This window comes from Drosophila erecta, unplaced genomic scaffold, assembly GCF_003286155.1.
Source record: "Drosophila erecta strain 14021-0224.00,06,07 unplaced genomic scaffold, DereRS2 tig00000246-arrow-arrow-pilon, whole genome shotgun sequence".
NCBI lineage: Eukaryota > Metazoa > Arthropoda > Insecta > Diptera > Drosophilidae > Drosophila > Drosophila erecta.
This window is the reverse complement of record NW_020825214.1, coordinates 612,501-627,525: the sequence shown is the minus strand read 5'-3', so window position 1 is coordinate 627,525 and position 15,025 is coordinate 612,501. Positions and strand designations below refer to the sequence as shown.

The window sequence follows — 15,025 nt, the reverse complement described above, 5'->3', positions numbered from 1 at the left end:
TGGTGTGGTGGCCGCTGCGATATGTTGTTTTCCGTCGGCCGCTTGTTATTGTTGATTTGTTTTATTAACTCGCTCAGCTCTCTTGGCTGGGGTTCATTTCATTTCTGTTGTGTTTGTTGTGTGAGTGCGTATTTTTTGCACTGTTTTTGTTTTTTGTCACAAAATTTTGTCGAGCTTGGTTCCACTAGGATGCTCGGGCGAAAATGCTTCTAAGCACGCAACAAAGTTTACAAGAAAAATAGATTGTCGCATTCAAGGAATAATATGTATATAATATAATATATAATCAATACTATGACTGATATATGTATTTCATAGAGATATAGATTCCTCGGATCCATTATTGTCAAAAAATAAAAACAACCCCTCTCAAAAGAGATATTACGTCTTTTGGAACTTCCGTCTACAGCTGAAAATGAAAACGATCTGCAGTGCGATTCTGATGACGATGAGGATATTTATAATATTAAATTGGATGAAGAAGAAAATTGCTTTTAAAAAATAAGTAAGTAGTTAAATAGAACAGGAAATAATTTGTATTTATTCTAAATCTACTATTAAATAGTTTGCAGGGGCGGCAAGCGTGGTCTTGGTCGCACTGGCCAATTTGGTCACAAATTATCAATGCCATTACAATAAATTGTGTGAAGTTTGAACCATGTAACATCAATTTTTCGACTTTATGCCAAATAAATCGAGTTCTGGACCACAGTGGAGTGGATCGATTAGTGACACGACCGTCGGTAAAGCTGGCAAAGATGATATATTAGTTGGTAATACACAGCTGGAGCAGGTGAATTAGGGGAGGGGGAATGATAAGTCGGCAAATGGAATGTTGACGTCGTGCCGTAATTCCGAAGTTATTAATCCGGCCCTGCGCCCAGATTTACCTACGCCCTAGATAATATATATTGTATATTTTCTATATTGTACCGCAAGCTTAGAACCGTAGTATCAATGCCAAGCGCTGAGAAGCAGCAAATGCAAGAAATTGGAAAACGGCGTGGACGTGCGAGCTGAGGAGGAAAACGCAAATGTAAGAATTATAATGTAAACCAGTGAATTAATTAACAATGAATAAAGATTTCAGTTGATCGTTTGATTGATTTCATAGTTTGATTGATCATTGGAGATCCAAGCGAATACTTGAAATCCGTGTTCAATTTGGGAGCGAAGTAGCCAACAGCTAATAAAAAACTTATTAAACTTATTTGGTGAACCCGACTCGATTTGAGCTTAAACAACACCAGGTGCAAATCATGCATAGTTGTTTTAAACTTTAAATTTTATTAAATCGCTTTTGTGCGGAGTGCGTTGAATCAGCAACAAACATTTGTCTGCAACTGTCAGTAAAAGTTGAGGGCAGTAAACATTAAAAGTAATTTCCGTTGATTACCTAAGATAAGGAATTATATTTGCGCGCATCTATAGCCCAGTAACGGACTGCTGCCGCTAATTATCTTTGCGCTCATCTCCCGCTTAAACCGAATTTCGAGACGTTTTTCTGCTGGTTTATTGTTGTATTTGTCGCCAAAGCTGCTGAAAATTCTTGAAACGTTACCGCTGATGCAAGCTGGGTGACGTTTTTGCAGCGCAAGGCGAGTAGAGCAGAACGTTTAGCGGGCTTCCTCTCAAGCTTAGTTAAATTTCATGCGACGAGTCCGTTCTTTATGTGAGGTTGAAGAAGATCGATGAACTTCGTGAAGCATTTAGAAAAATTCAATACATTCAATGCTTATTTTTGCGTTACCTTCATCTAAGTACTACTTCCATGGCTGTATCCGGTAAGTTACGCGAAATGGAGATTTTGACCTGCTTTCTAGAAGAGATGAAGTCGGCCGAATTGCCGTACTAAGAAAAGCATCAGAATGGACGAAGGGATCAGTAAATAAGATGTCTGCTACCCCTTACTGATGTTGTCCACGCTCGTTTTCAACGGGGGGAGTATGTGAGATTCATCCTTTAAAAACATTGCAACTTTGTAAACACAATTATGCGATACTGTGCAATTTTATAGGCTATTATCTGCGTAAATAGGCACAAAAGCCCTTCTCTTTCCTCTCATTTGGCTTTATGTTCTGCTGTCTGAAGTCTGCCCATCGTCAATAATCGCTGTAACCACAAATAAAATAAACTACATTCGAAAATCGTAATATTTAAAGTCGTCGTTTTATACTAAAAATAGCTAATAAAAATACTTATTAGCTCAACATAAATATTTATTACATTTTTTTTATATGATGTACGATACCTCACCAAAAAAGTAAAAAGTAGTAGTCCATATGCGATGCAAAACAGGGGCTTGAGGTTTTAATTTGCTAACGTGTAGTGCGTTCAGATTGTCAATTTGACGATTCCTATATGAATCTGGAGTATTGTGTTTTACACTATATTTATTATAAGGGTGCTTACAGCGTACAATAAACGATAAAAAGCGCAATCATTTTTAATGAAGCAAACAAAAAAAAAATTAATGGTATTGTTTAAAAGTTTTATATTAGTGTTATTAATCAAGTCTTTCATTAAAGTCTGGTTTCCATATGTACGCTGGGTCACAATGCTGCTGCATTGTGTGCATATGTGCATATGTACATATGTACATATTAAATAAATCAAAATATTTTTACGACTTATGTATACTGATTAAAAAGCGGAAATTGATTAATTAAATGGTAAAATTGATAATCGACGTTGGTCCTAATGCATGTAGGCACATTAAAGTAGGACCTAAAGATACTGTATTTTTTTTTTTGGACATAAGCATTTGGACATTTTGTTAAAAGATCGAAAGTTATTTAATTACTATATGAAAGTCTTGTATTGATGCATTTTTGCAAAATTTTGCCATTTCACACAATATACTTTTTTTAAACAATAAACTTTTCGAAATCTATATAACTTTTCTTCATAAATTAAAATAGTGACGTTAGACGTAATAGATTTGTGTGTTTTTTAGACCCGATACTCGTTCAGTAGAAGGGTGTACTACATCCTTTCTTGAATTGTGAAAATAGTAATAATAGCCCTCTGGTCCAACTAGTTAGAATGCTGTTCCCATATAGTTTTTCCCTCAACTATTTGGTTTTCAATGATCTGCTTCAGTACAGATTAGATTATCAGTATATATAGGATTACTAACGATGTGTTGACTTTGACCTATTTTTCTATCTTTTTTTTTAGTGAATTACATTTTTCAAAATTGGTTAACAACGATGAAAGTAACGAGTCAAATCAAAAGAGTCAAAAGTTTTGCAATTGTAACAAAAAAAGAGGAATCATATGAAAAATATTTTTCAAAGCTATTCTGTTGAACGGCACTGTATATATATGATAAATTTACTTAAGAATTGTATTTTGTAAAATTTAAAGACATTCAAAAGCATTATAGAGTTAAACCTATAGTATGGCTTATACATATTGAGGTTTTTCGAGTAATCTGTTATAAGGTGGTTAGGTGATAAAAAAAGTATTAAATTATAAATATAAATATAAAATATATATAATTATAAATTTAACATATTGTTTGTAAGGACAATAACCACCGATAAGCATATTTGTTTCTCAGACACTTTTGGTACGTTTTTCTATTGAGTTGCATAACAAACATTTAATACATATTCAAGATGTTCAACAAAAAATCATGATATCCTTTTAAAATATGAAAAGTTGTTAAATTATTAGCGATATCCGTTCTCTTGACAAGCTCGAAAACTTTCTAGTTTTTGTGGATCTCATCATTTACGTTCACCTTATCTGCTTTTTCATCCATAAGCCATAAAGGACACATTCCAAGCAGACAGCCCACAGTGATCCCGACAATTCGACCCTAAAATAATAGATATAGATATGAAAAACCCTTTTGTCTGTTCTTTGATTAACATACGTAACTTGACGACTGCTTGCTAGACTTTAATTCAAATTGCGCTGGAGTCAAATTGGGCTGCTTTAGACCCAATATCTGGCACCCATTCTCAACGTAGGTAGCCATAGTGATGCCCAGAATATCGCTTATGGTGTTGCCTAGTCCTGCGGCTGCCATTGTAGACAGCGTTATAAAGTGGCCCAAATAATATTCAATATATTCGCCCTACAAATGGAAATATATTTACACGTTTATATGGTTGTCTATACATCATACTTACCGCCATTATCATTATGAAATTGTCAAGAAATCCGAAAGCGACAAACGGCACTGCATTTACAAAGAAAACTAAAAATATATGATGACTTATTAGTTATAAACCAACAAGTTATGACATTTACTTACTGCTGTACAATTGACCTGCAGTGGGTGATGCTGCCGTCTCAACTGCAAACAAAATAAAAAGGAAAGTATGATACCACTATAGGGTTAAGAGTTCGTTGATGATGCGGATGCTGTATTATATCCACAGGCACAGCTTTATGTTAGTGGCTGATATAGTTATTTACCCAATTTTTTTCGCAGCCAATCATCGGGCACTGCACAAAAAGTTCCCGCAATAACTTGGCCCAATTCCGTCTTATTGGAAAGTCGTCCGAAGCGAGTACGCCAACTGCCAAAAGCCAGTTGACCTTAAAACCGATGTATAGTGATGTGTGAGCCGAGGCGGTGGCGTGTTTTTTGTTCCAGTGTCAGATATGTGTTATTAAGATATCGATGTTGGGATATGAAAAATAAATAAAACATTTTTGTCAAAAACCATAACAAGAATTGATTTAGTGTACGGTGTTAACCTGGTTCGTTTGTATGTATTAGACCATTCTGTTTTTCAACAATTCGCTTAACTTAGAATACGATTGAACGACAGATTACCCACACATTATATAACGCACCTCTCTTTTGCCACAGCAGACATTGGTTCAGAAATATCGTGTAAATTGGTTGAAGTCTTAATGACCAATTTCCCATCTTTATATATATCCTTCCCTATCTAAAGCCTTCAAATATCATATCCAATTGTTCCTTCAATCTGAAGAAGCGATTAAACAGCTTTAACAGTTTATCTAAAGAGCGTATTTTTCCATACCCCAGAAAAATATCTCTACCCTTCCTAGTACAATTCTTAGGGGGTTTAACACCTTTCTCAACTAGAACAAGGGAGAATCTATAGTCGAGATCACCGACTATCAAATAACCGTTAATCAGTTATTGAAAGTGCGTACGAGAAATTGTAAAATTTTTTCATAAAATAAAACAATTATAAAATGTTTCATAGGTATGGGTGTGGTAGTTTTGGGCGGTTACGCGTCTATATCTCTGAAATCTGCATGCTTAAAACATGTGTCGAGATAACACAGAGCTTATGATAAGTTCCTGCTCCGGATCCCACTTGTAGTAGCACTTGGGTAATAAATAATAAATCACTCTTAGCCCAAAAGTCTACTCTTAAGCCCAAATTAGGTAATGATCGGCAAACAGCCAAAGAGTTTTTATAGCATACTTTCTGTACTTACTTTAAGCCTAAGCCTCCGCTTAAGCGAAAGTATTCTAAGTAGCGATACTCCGGAGATAATATCGATAATAGCGATATCGCTTCCCATATTGAAAAGGGCTTAACACGATCTCCAAATTTTCGCCGCGAGCTTGGCTATATCCGCCCGAAGCTTGGTCTATTCTTTTCAATCAGACCAGCGAACGAAACGGACGTGCTCTGGTAGCATAAGAATAAGCTTGATCAAGTTACCAGAGTAAATATTTTATTTTAAACTAATAAACTAATTTAACTTTTATAGGATTGGAACCTAGTGCTAAGAATTTTTCCCCAAAAAATTCGGCGGCCTTCAACCCGAATCGTCGGAGACAGGCCGATCAAAATCCAATTTTGTATATATTTGTTAGGCCTTAGCCGAATCTCCGCTAATGCACGTGTACTTAAACAACAAAAACAAATATCTCACCTAAAGCAAATTAATTCCCGGCCGAATCATGTATTCCCAACCTAAATCATGCTTAACCCAAAAAAGGAAAACAAAATGTAGCGGAGGATTATCTAAGTTGGTTATAACTAGGTTAGTTTTCTTGTTCCTCTTTAATATTTTCATTTACGAAATAATATGTTTGCTTTCGAAATTTTTCCTGAAAATATATTGGCAAAGGTAAGAATGAAATATAAAAAAAATTGAAAGAAGTGAAACATAAAATATAAATAAGTGAAAACAAACCCCAAAAAATAAAATACTCAGTGCATAACATTAATATGAATTAATAATAATAACTTAATTTAGCTGTAATAATATATAATATAATATAATAGCTGTGTAATATATAATAAATAAATAATATTTTTCACTTTATAAATAATCAAAATTAGAGTTTAAATATAAATTTAATATTTCAAAACCCATCTTTCCCAGCGTTTCTGGCAGTGTATGCTCGTGATTAAATATTTCCTATATTTAGGAAAAAAAAACTTTTGTTATGATGATCAAATTAGATCAAACTCGGCTGATCTGTATCCCTGCGAAATCCACTCAAGAGAGCGCCTAATTAACGTAAACATAAATGAGAGCCTATGTACGCTCAATATGAAGAAGTAAATAAGCTCAGCCAAGGGTTTGCTAAGCGTTCGCTATGCAAATTAGATTTAGATTTTATTCATACTTCAATTGTGTAAGACGTGAATTTGTCTGCGACGTTCGCTTAAGTTTTTGATTAATAAAAATATTTTTTTTTTATAAACCAACAAACTGCAAAGTTGTAATTGGCGCAGCCGGTAGGATCCGCGTGTGAACATAATCTCTTAGAGCTAATAGATTAGTTCGAGATTAATGAAGCGCAGCTCGTGGCGAACAAAGTTTCGTTTGTGCTTCAGTTTATACAAAGCAGATCCGCAAAAGAATCTATGTGACAAAATATTTGTGAATAGTTATCTAACTCTCGATGTTGGATACTATTAATACAAATTAAAAACTGCAAGTGACCATTAAATCGTGACTCACCAAAATAAATAAAAGGTGTGACTGTTACCAGGTCAGTGTAGCCCATCTAACTTTGATTGGACCGCTACGAAGGTGTGTGAATTTTAAAATTAAAAAAAAATAAAAACCCCGGTATTAACCTACCGAGTGATTCAAAAGCAAAAATCAACAATAGCCAACAACATGGCACAACCCAGTGAACAAATTATGATTCTATCCGAGTTACATTTGAATCAGGCTTTGGGCCAGATTCGCCACATCCCAACATTTGACGGTTCCACAAGAGAACTGGCATCATTTGTGAGACGTGTGGACTTCGTGATGTCCCTATACCCGACAACAGACAAGAGGCAACATAGTGTACTCTACAGTGCCATCGAGATGCAGCTGTCCCGACACGCACAAGAAGTGTCCCAGCTACAACAGTGCAACACTTGGGCTGAACTACGATCAGTCCTCATTGAAGACTTTACAACACGTTCTGGAGTGGTAGTATTCGTAAGTTTGTAGAAGAACTAGAAAATAAGATTTTCGAAATTTCAAATAAATTATCACTAGAAAATAATTATACAAATACAACTCTTTATACCGCCGCAATGGCTAATACTATAAAAGAATTCCAGACAGAATGTTCATGACTTTAGCAAGGTACGACATTACAACAACAACATTATTAAGACAAGTAGCGCAAAGGGAAGGCCTTTACGATACAATTGTATTAAATACAGAAAAAGCTAAAGCTAAATCAAACAGTCCATCTACATCACAAAGCAGTAGTAAAAATAATGATTCTCAAAAGAATAAAGGAAATAATAATGACCAAGGTACAAAACCTTATTATATTCAAACACAGCAAAATCAAAATAATTATGCAAGTAATAATTCAAAAAGGGTTGAAAATAACCAAGCGACATACAGTGAGTTCAAACAAAAGTTAGACCAAGGTAGAGCGCAAAACACTCTAAATTATCAAAAACCCACATCTTATTCTACTACTAACCAGCCCCAAAAAAGGCAGCGTGAAAGTTCCAGTGGTCAGTCTAAAATGGACACTAGTGAAAATTTTCATCAACTTGCCTCGGGATCGGAATCAGAAGTAGAAGAAGAAGAACCTACCCATTCATACAAATAACTATGTACGATATCAAACTCAAATGTTTGATTGACACAGGTTCATCAATAAAATTGATGAGTACAAATTTTTCCAATTGTCTGATTAACTCAAAAGCTGCATAGGATGTACACACAATAAACGGTCAAATTATTTTAAAATCAAAAATTGCATTAAAACCTAGTAAACTATATCCAACAAAGCAAACATTTTATTTACATAAATTCTCAGAAACATATGATATTTTGTTAGGCAGGGAATATTTGGAAGATTCCAAAGCAACTATATGCTATACATCCAATACAGTTACTTTACATAAATACACATTTAAATTGCATCTTGAAGATATTAATGAAGAAGAAGAAACACCTAAAGAGAGTTTAAAAGAAAACCTGTTAGATTCCCCAAATATTGAGTAGTCAATTATGTAACTGACAACGAACTCAATGAAACAAATGAATTTCGACTTGATCATCTAAACGATGAAGAGAGGAAAGCCCTCACCAGTGTCTTATACGAGTTTAGTGACATACAGTACAAAGAAGGTGAAAATTTGACCTTCACAAGTACAACTAGCATATCATAACAATTAAACACGAAGACCCAATTTACAGACGTCCATACAAATACCCACAAAGCTTCGACGAAGAATTCGAAAACCAAATGAAAGACATGATGCAACAAGGCATCATAAGAAAATCGAATTCTCCGTATTGCTCTCTGGTTTGGGTAGTACCCAAAAAGCCAGATGCATCGGGAAAATCGAAATTTCGCATAGTCATTGACTATCGCAACCTCAACGAAATAACCGTTGATGACAAATACCAAATACCGGTAATGGATGAAATATTGGACAAGCTTGGAAATTGCCAATACTTTACAACCATTGACTTCGCAAAAGGTTTTCATCAAATACAAATGGATGAAAATTCCATAGCGAAGACAGCTTTTTCCACCAAAAATGGTCATTTTGAATATACTCGAATGCCATTTGGTTTAAAAAATGCACCCGCAACTTTTCAACGTTGCATGAATAATCTCTTAGCAGATTTAATATACAAAAACTGTCTCGTATATATGGATGACATAATTGTGTATTCCACTTCATTGGAAGAGCACATAATGTCCTTGCGAAAGGTATTCTTAAATCTCAGGGAAGCAAATTTAAAATTACAGCTAGACAAATGCGAATTCCTTAAAAAAGAAACTGAATTCCTAGGGCATATAATTACAACAGATGGTATTAAACCAAATCCCACAAAAATTAAAGCCGTAGTGAATTTCCCTATACCAATGTCCACTAAGGAAATAAAATCATTTATTGGTCTTTGCGGTTTTTAACGCAAAAAAAAATGACATTACGACTAAAAAAAAGGATCAATAATAAATATCAAAGACTCAGACTATTACTTAGCTTTTGAATTTGTTAATAACGTCCGATCCCATATTAATACACCCAGATTTTAAAAAGTCTTTTTCACTAACTACTGGTGCCAGCAATTTTGCTATAGGCGCGGTATTATCGCAAGAGCATAAACCTATATGCTATGCGAGCAGAACTCTGAACGGACATGAAATTAATTATTCCGCAATAGAAAAGGAACTCCTTGCTATTGTTTGGGCCACTAAATATTTCAGGTCCTATTTATTTGGTAGAAAATTGATTTCATTGTCTTGATTCAATTAAAGAGCCAAACATGAAACTTCAGAGATGGAAAATCAAATTAAATGAATTTGATTACCATAGCAAATATCTCCCTGGTGTGTTTCTACACATGTAGCAGATGCTCTATCAAGAGTAAAAATTGAAGAAAACTTCCTAGGAGAAACTTCCAGTAACATTTCGTTACCAACACAAGCTACTATTCACAGTGCTCAAGAAGATAACCAATCTTATATTTCCTTAACGGAAAGGCCAATTAATTACTACAACAGGCAGGTAGAATTTATAAAAGACGATAATAATACCGTAGAAACTAAAGGATACTTTCATAAAACAATAATTAAAATGCATTACATAGAAATGACAAATATCCAGATCAAGAATTAATTAAAGAATATTTATGTACTAAAAGAAGCGTAATTTTCTTTCATAACAAAATAGATTTCCTTACATTTCAAAACGCTTACATTGAAATTGTCAGTCCGAATAACATAACTAAAGTTATGAAATCAAACATCAAATTAAAAGATATTGAAACATATTCAGAATTTAAAGAAATAATTATAAAAAGCCACAGAGAACTTTTACACCCAGGAATAGAGAAACAAACTAACCTTTTCAAAGAAAAATATTATTACCCAGACTACCAAAAGTTAATACAGAACATTATTAATGAATGCGAAGAATGTAACATATCCAAAACAGAACATAGAGATACTAAACTAAACTATGAGTTAACACCAGAAACTTTTAATCCCGGAGAAAAATATGTTATCGATTTTTATTTAATCAATAATAAAACATTCCTGTCATGCATTGACATTTATTCCAAATATGCCGCCTTGATTGAAGTTAACAGTAGAGACTGGCTGGAAGCGAAAAGAGCTATCCTTAAAATTTTCAGTGAAATGGAAAAACCGTCCGAAATAAAGGCCGATAAAGATTCAGCTTTTATATGTTCCGCGTTACACTTACAACAAGTAAAAATGGAATTTCTGACATTGAAAGATTCCATAAAACAGTCAATGAAAAGTTAAGAATCATTAATAGTGAGTCCGACCCGGAAAATAAGATAACACAATTTGAAACTATTCTCTATGTATATAATCATAAAACCAAACACAATACAACTGGGAGAATACCAGCTGATATTTTCATTTATGCAGGAACACCTGCATATGACACCCAAAGGGAGAAACAATCAAAAATAGATAAGTTGAATAAAGATAGACATAGGTATCAAGTAGATACCAGATATAAACAAGCACCATTCGTAAAAAGTAAAACAACTAACCCATTTAAGAAAACAGGACGCATAGAACAAATAGATGAGAAACATTACGAAGAAACAAATAGAGGAAGAAAACATTATTGAATATTATAATTCTAAATTTAAAAAACAAAAGAAAATTAATACAATTTTCAATTAATACAATTTGTATACAATTCCAGCTCAACTCCCGAAAATCAAGAGGAGTCCGATTAAACAGTTATTCATAATAACATTTATAATATGTTTCGTCCGTGCCGTCCGTGGTCAAAGCCTAGAGGTTAACCCAATACATGCTAAAAATGGATATCTTATATTTAAAACAGGATCAATTAATATAACTATGAATATCACTATTTGTCCGTAAACTTTACAAAAACCGAACAAACTTTTGCAAATTTAATTAAATTAGCTGAAGAATATGGTACTATAGCCCAAATCCAATATTTAACTGAAAAATTAGACAGAGAGATGAATGGAAGAAGAATAATAAAACGCAATAAACGTGGTTTCATTAATATTTAAATACCTTTTTGGCATTTTAGATCAAAATGACAAGGAAGAATTAGAACAAAAAATAAACGATCTTTCTCAACATAGTATTCAAATTAATGAATTGAATGAAGTAATAGATGTAGTCAATAGAGGCATTGAAGTAATCAGCCATTTAAGCGCAATAAGTGAAGGTGACAGAAGATTAGAACTTTTAATATTTAAATTACAAATTACGAATACATTGAAAATTGCGAAATATAAAAACTTCTACATGGTTAAAATCAGATGCAAATGAAATACTTATTATTTCCCATATTCCTAGAGACATTATAAAAACTGCACTTTTTAACATCGTACCATATCCAGACAAAGATAATAATATACTTATAGAAAATGTAAATGATAAATATTATATTCATGATAATCAAGTTTATAAACAAAACTCAAGAAAACCAATAATGAACAAATGTATTACAGGAATATTTAATCAAATACCAACAGAATGTAGATATTCAAAAACACATAATATTGGAATAACTTATATAGAACCAAACATAATTTTAACTTGGAAATTATCAAAAATTGTATTAAATCAAAACTGTATAACTAATAGAGAAATTATAATAGGAGACAATATAATAAAAGCTTTTAATTGTTCTGTTCAAATAGAAAACATATTAATCACAAGCACAACACTAGACTACACACAAACGGTCTATATCAATAACAATGTAACAAAGTTAGAACCATTATCATATATACATGCTAAAGAAATAATTAAAGAACACACTAATACATACAACACATTACAAATTGTTACATTACCTATAATTTCTATTATAATACTTGCACTTATACTATATTTTATTTATAAATATAAAGGCATTCCCAAAAAATTAATTGTTAAATATAAAAAAGAGAATTCACAACAAATATAACAACAAAATAGTATAACAACAGAAAATATAAATACAGTACTTGATACTAATCCTGTATTGTATCCTAGAATATCCGCCTGAGGACAGGCTAAATTTTAAGGTTGGGGTAGTGACATATGTAGTGCTCAACCACATAACATATATCTACAACATATACCAGCCACTTTATATATTCTCTTACTTAGCAACAATAGAACATAGAACCAAGAATGCCTTAGCATATAAGAACCCCAACTTCTTGGTGACAATAACAAATTCGGCCGATGTAAACAATTTAACATAAACATCCGCAGTCTTATTCGTTATTCCCACTAGAAGGGTGAAAACTGCTTACACAGCTTAAAGGGTCAAAACTTTCCACGTAGCTCAAACTCGGCTGATCTGTATCCATGCGCAATCCACTCAAGAGAGCGCCTAATTAACGTAAACATAAATGAGAGCCTATGTACGCTCAATATAAAGAAGTAAATAAGCTGAGCCAAGGGTTTGCTAAGCGTTCGCTTTGCAAATTAGATTTAGATTTTATTCATACTTCAATTGTGTAAGACGTGAATTTGTCTCCGACGTTCGCTTAAGTTTAAAAGTGATTAATAAAAATATTTTTTTTTTATAAACCAACAAACTGCGAAGTTGTAATTATATGTATATATTGATTTACATATATCAATTTATATGCATATCATGGTTTTGTTAGGTTTTGTACCAACGTACCAACTCTAATATTCCTCTTTTTGCTTTCTCTTAATCCGTTTGCTTAAAGCTGACTATTACATAGAGCTCTCAATTGCTAATTTATTTTTTAACTTTGACTAAATAAACGCTTCCATATATTTAATGAAAGTTGATTTGCTGCATAGAAAAGCTATTAGTAATTGCTAATAAGTGCAAAATTAAGAACATATTAATTGTTTACGTATTTTTGCAATTTTTAGCGCAATCGTTATATACACTGGTTTGAATTCAAATTCATATATTATTTTTATAAAGAGGTTTATTGGTCAATATTTAATGCCCTTATGACTTCGGCCGAGAAAAAAAGATCAAATATCAGTGGGAACAAGTTCAGCCTGCCAAACTTTCCAACAATTTTAATGAAATGGGCCGAAAAATACTTATTAACAGAAGATCTTGTGGTAAGCACTTCATCGCTGATTTTATGCCAAGATCATTTATCCCCATATTATATTGGTGTAAAATATGTAAGGAAAGGAAAAAGTCCAGATTGCAACCGTATTAAAGATAATAGTTGCAATAAAGGTGAAATTGATGTCAATTCAGTTGTGATCGCCTCCACTAAAAGAACACCGTTCATAGCCCCCTGCTGAGGTTTGTCGTCAGTGCCATAAAACACAAACATTAAAAGTGTATAAAAAAATATTTAACGTATAAAATAATAAAAGACAAATCCAACAAAAAAAAATTAAAACGAAAAGTGATTAGGTTGGAATCAACGTCCGCAAAAAATATACCGCAATATAATACGCCACTTCTCTTGGAACTCAAGAAATCTGTCCCTAATTCCAAGAAAAAAATACATAATGTCGTTATCGCTTGAAGCGTTTACATAACGGTTTATATGCAGACAATTCATTTATGAAAATGCATTACAAGCTTTTCTTTAGATGGAAAATTTAGTAATTGTCGGCTGTTCTGAACAACACATGTTTAGCATCAACTCACTGAGTAATAAAATATTTCAGAATTTTTATTGCGGAAGGCATTTAATAGTTAAAACCATTTTATAATGAATACATTAAAATTAGAAAAAATTAAATTAACAGTAATACCCCAAGGGGAATGTCAATCATGTAGCAGATGCATCTGGAGTAAGCATCGAAAACCTAATATACATATGTACATAATATGTATACATATGTATACAAAAATGACAGCGCTGCTGAATTATAATCGTTAGCGCATGAAGGTTTATATTATTTGTTCCAGGTTAGAAGGCTATTATATATTTTAATATATATAAGGATGTTTAGATTGTATTGTATCACACAAGGTCATCGTGACGTGGCTTATGGTTATGTACTACCAACATGTCAACAGTCATTTTAAGTAACTGGTCTTTTGTGACCTGCTGAATGCCGTTAATGTTTGGAATGTGTAGTGAATAATAAAAATATAAAATTAATTAAATTATAGCGCTGTTTATGTGGAGCACAAGTGGCTCTGTTCAAGAGAACTGCGGAAAAACGAATTCGGTATCGGCGTATGTTTATGTCTATAAGTCATTTGTTTATGTTAACGCGGCCGAAGTTGTTATTGTCACCAATAATTTGGGGTCTGACTTACATCTCGAAATGCACTCCTCCTTAAAGGCCTCTCGAAGCATTTGATAAGTTTCCAAGTCGCACACAAAACTTTATGGCGTACCGCTGTTCCAGCGAACGCTCCATCGCACCGTGACACAACAGAAAAAATGACTTCGCTCTACGACACGTCCTACCACTTCAATTGCTCAGAGCGAATGCAAGTGTGTAGCGAGTGTGTATGTATTTGTCAAGTGGTTCCATGGTACATATGTCAGTTTATATTATATTATATTATATTATATTATATTATATTTATATTATATTATATTGTATTTATATTTATATTTATATTTATATTTATATTTATATTTATATTTATATTTATAT

The 15,025-nt window shown here is 33.0% G+C and overlaps 1 protein-coding gene across 4 annotated transcripts in view; it reads right to left on the bottom strand.

The window, feature by feature from the left end:
• Positions 1–783: 783 nt before the first annotated feature.
• LOC113564623 (transmembrane protein 65) overlaps positions 784–15,025 on the bottom strand; it is a 20,459-nt gene continuing 6,217 nt past the window's right edge. For 2 of the 4 annotated variants that reach the window (XM_026982911.1, XM_026982910.1), the window contains exons 2-6: positions 4,432–4,554; positions 4,268–4,309; positions 4,143–4,210; positions 3,884–4,087; positions 2,742–3,826 (exon numbers count right to left, since the gene is read on the bottom strand). In XM_026982911.1, coding sequence (XP_026838712.1) covers positions 3,716–3,826; positions 3,884–4,087; positions 4,143–4,210; positions 4,268–4,309; positions 4,432–4,554 — 548 coding nt within the window. In that variant the 3' untranslated portion in view covers positions 2,742–3,715. Of the gene's footprint in view, positions 898–2,741; positions 3,827–3,883; positions 4,088–4,142; positions 4,211–4,267; positions 4,310–4,431; positions 4,555–15,025 lie in introns of those variants that run through there. The other 2 variants (XM_026982909.1, XM_026982913.1) reach the window with 2 other exon arrangements.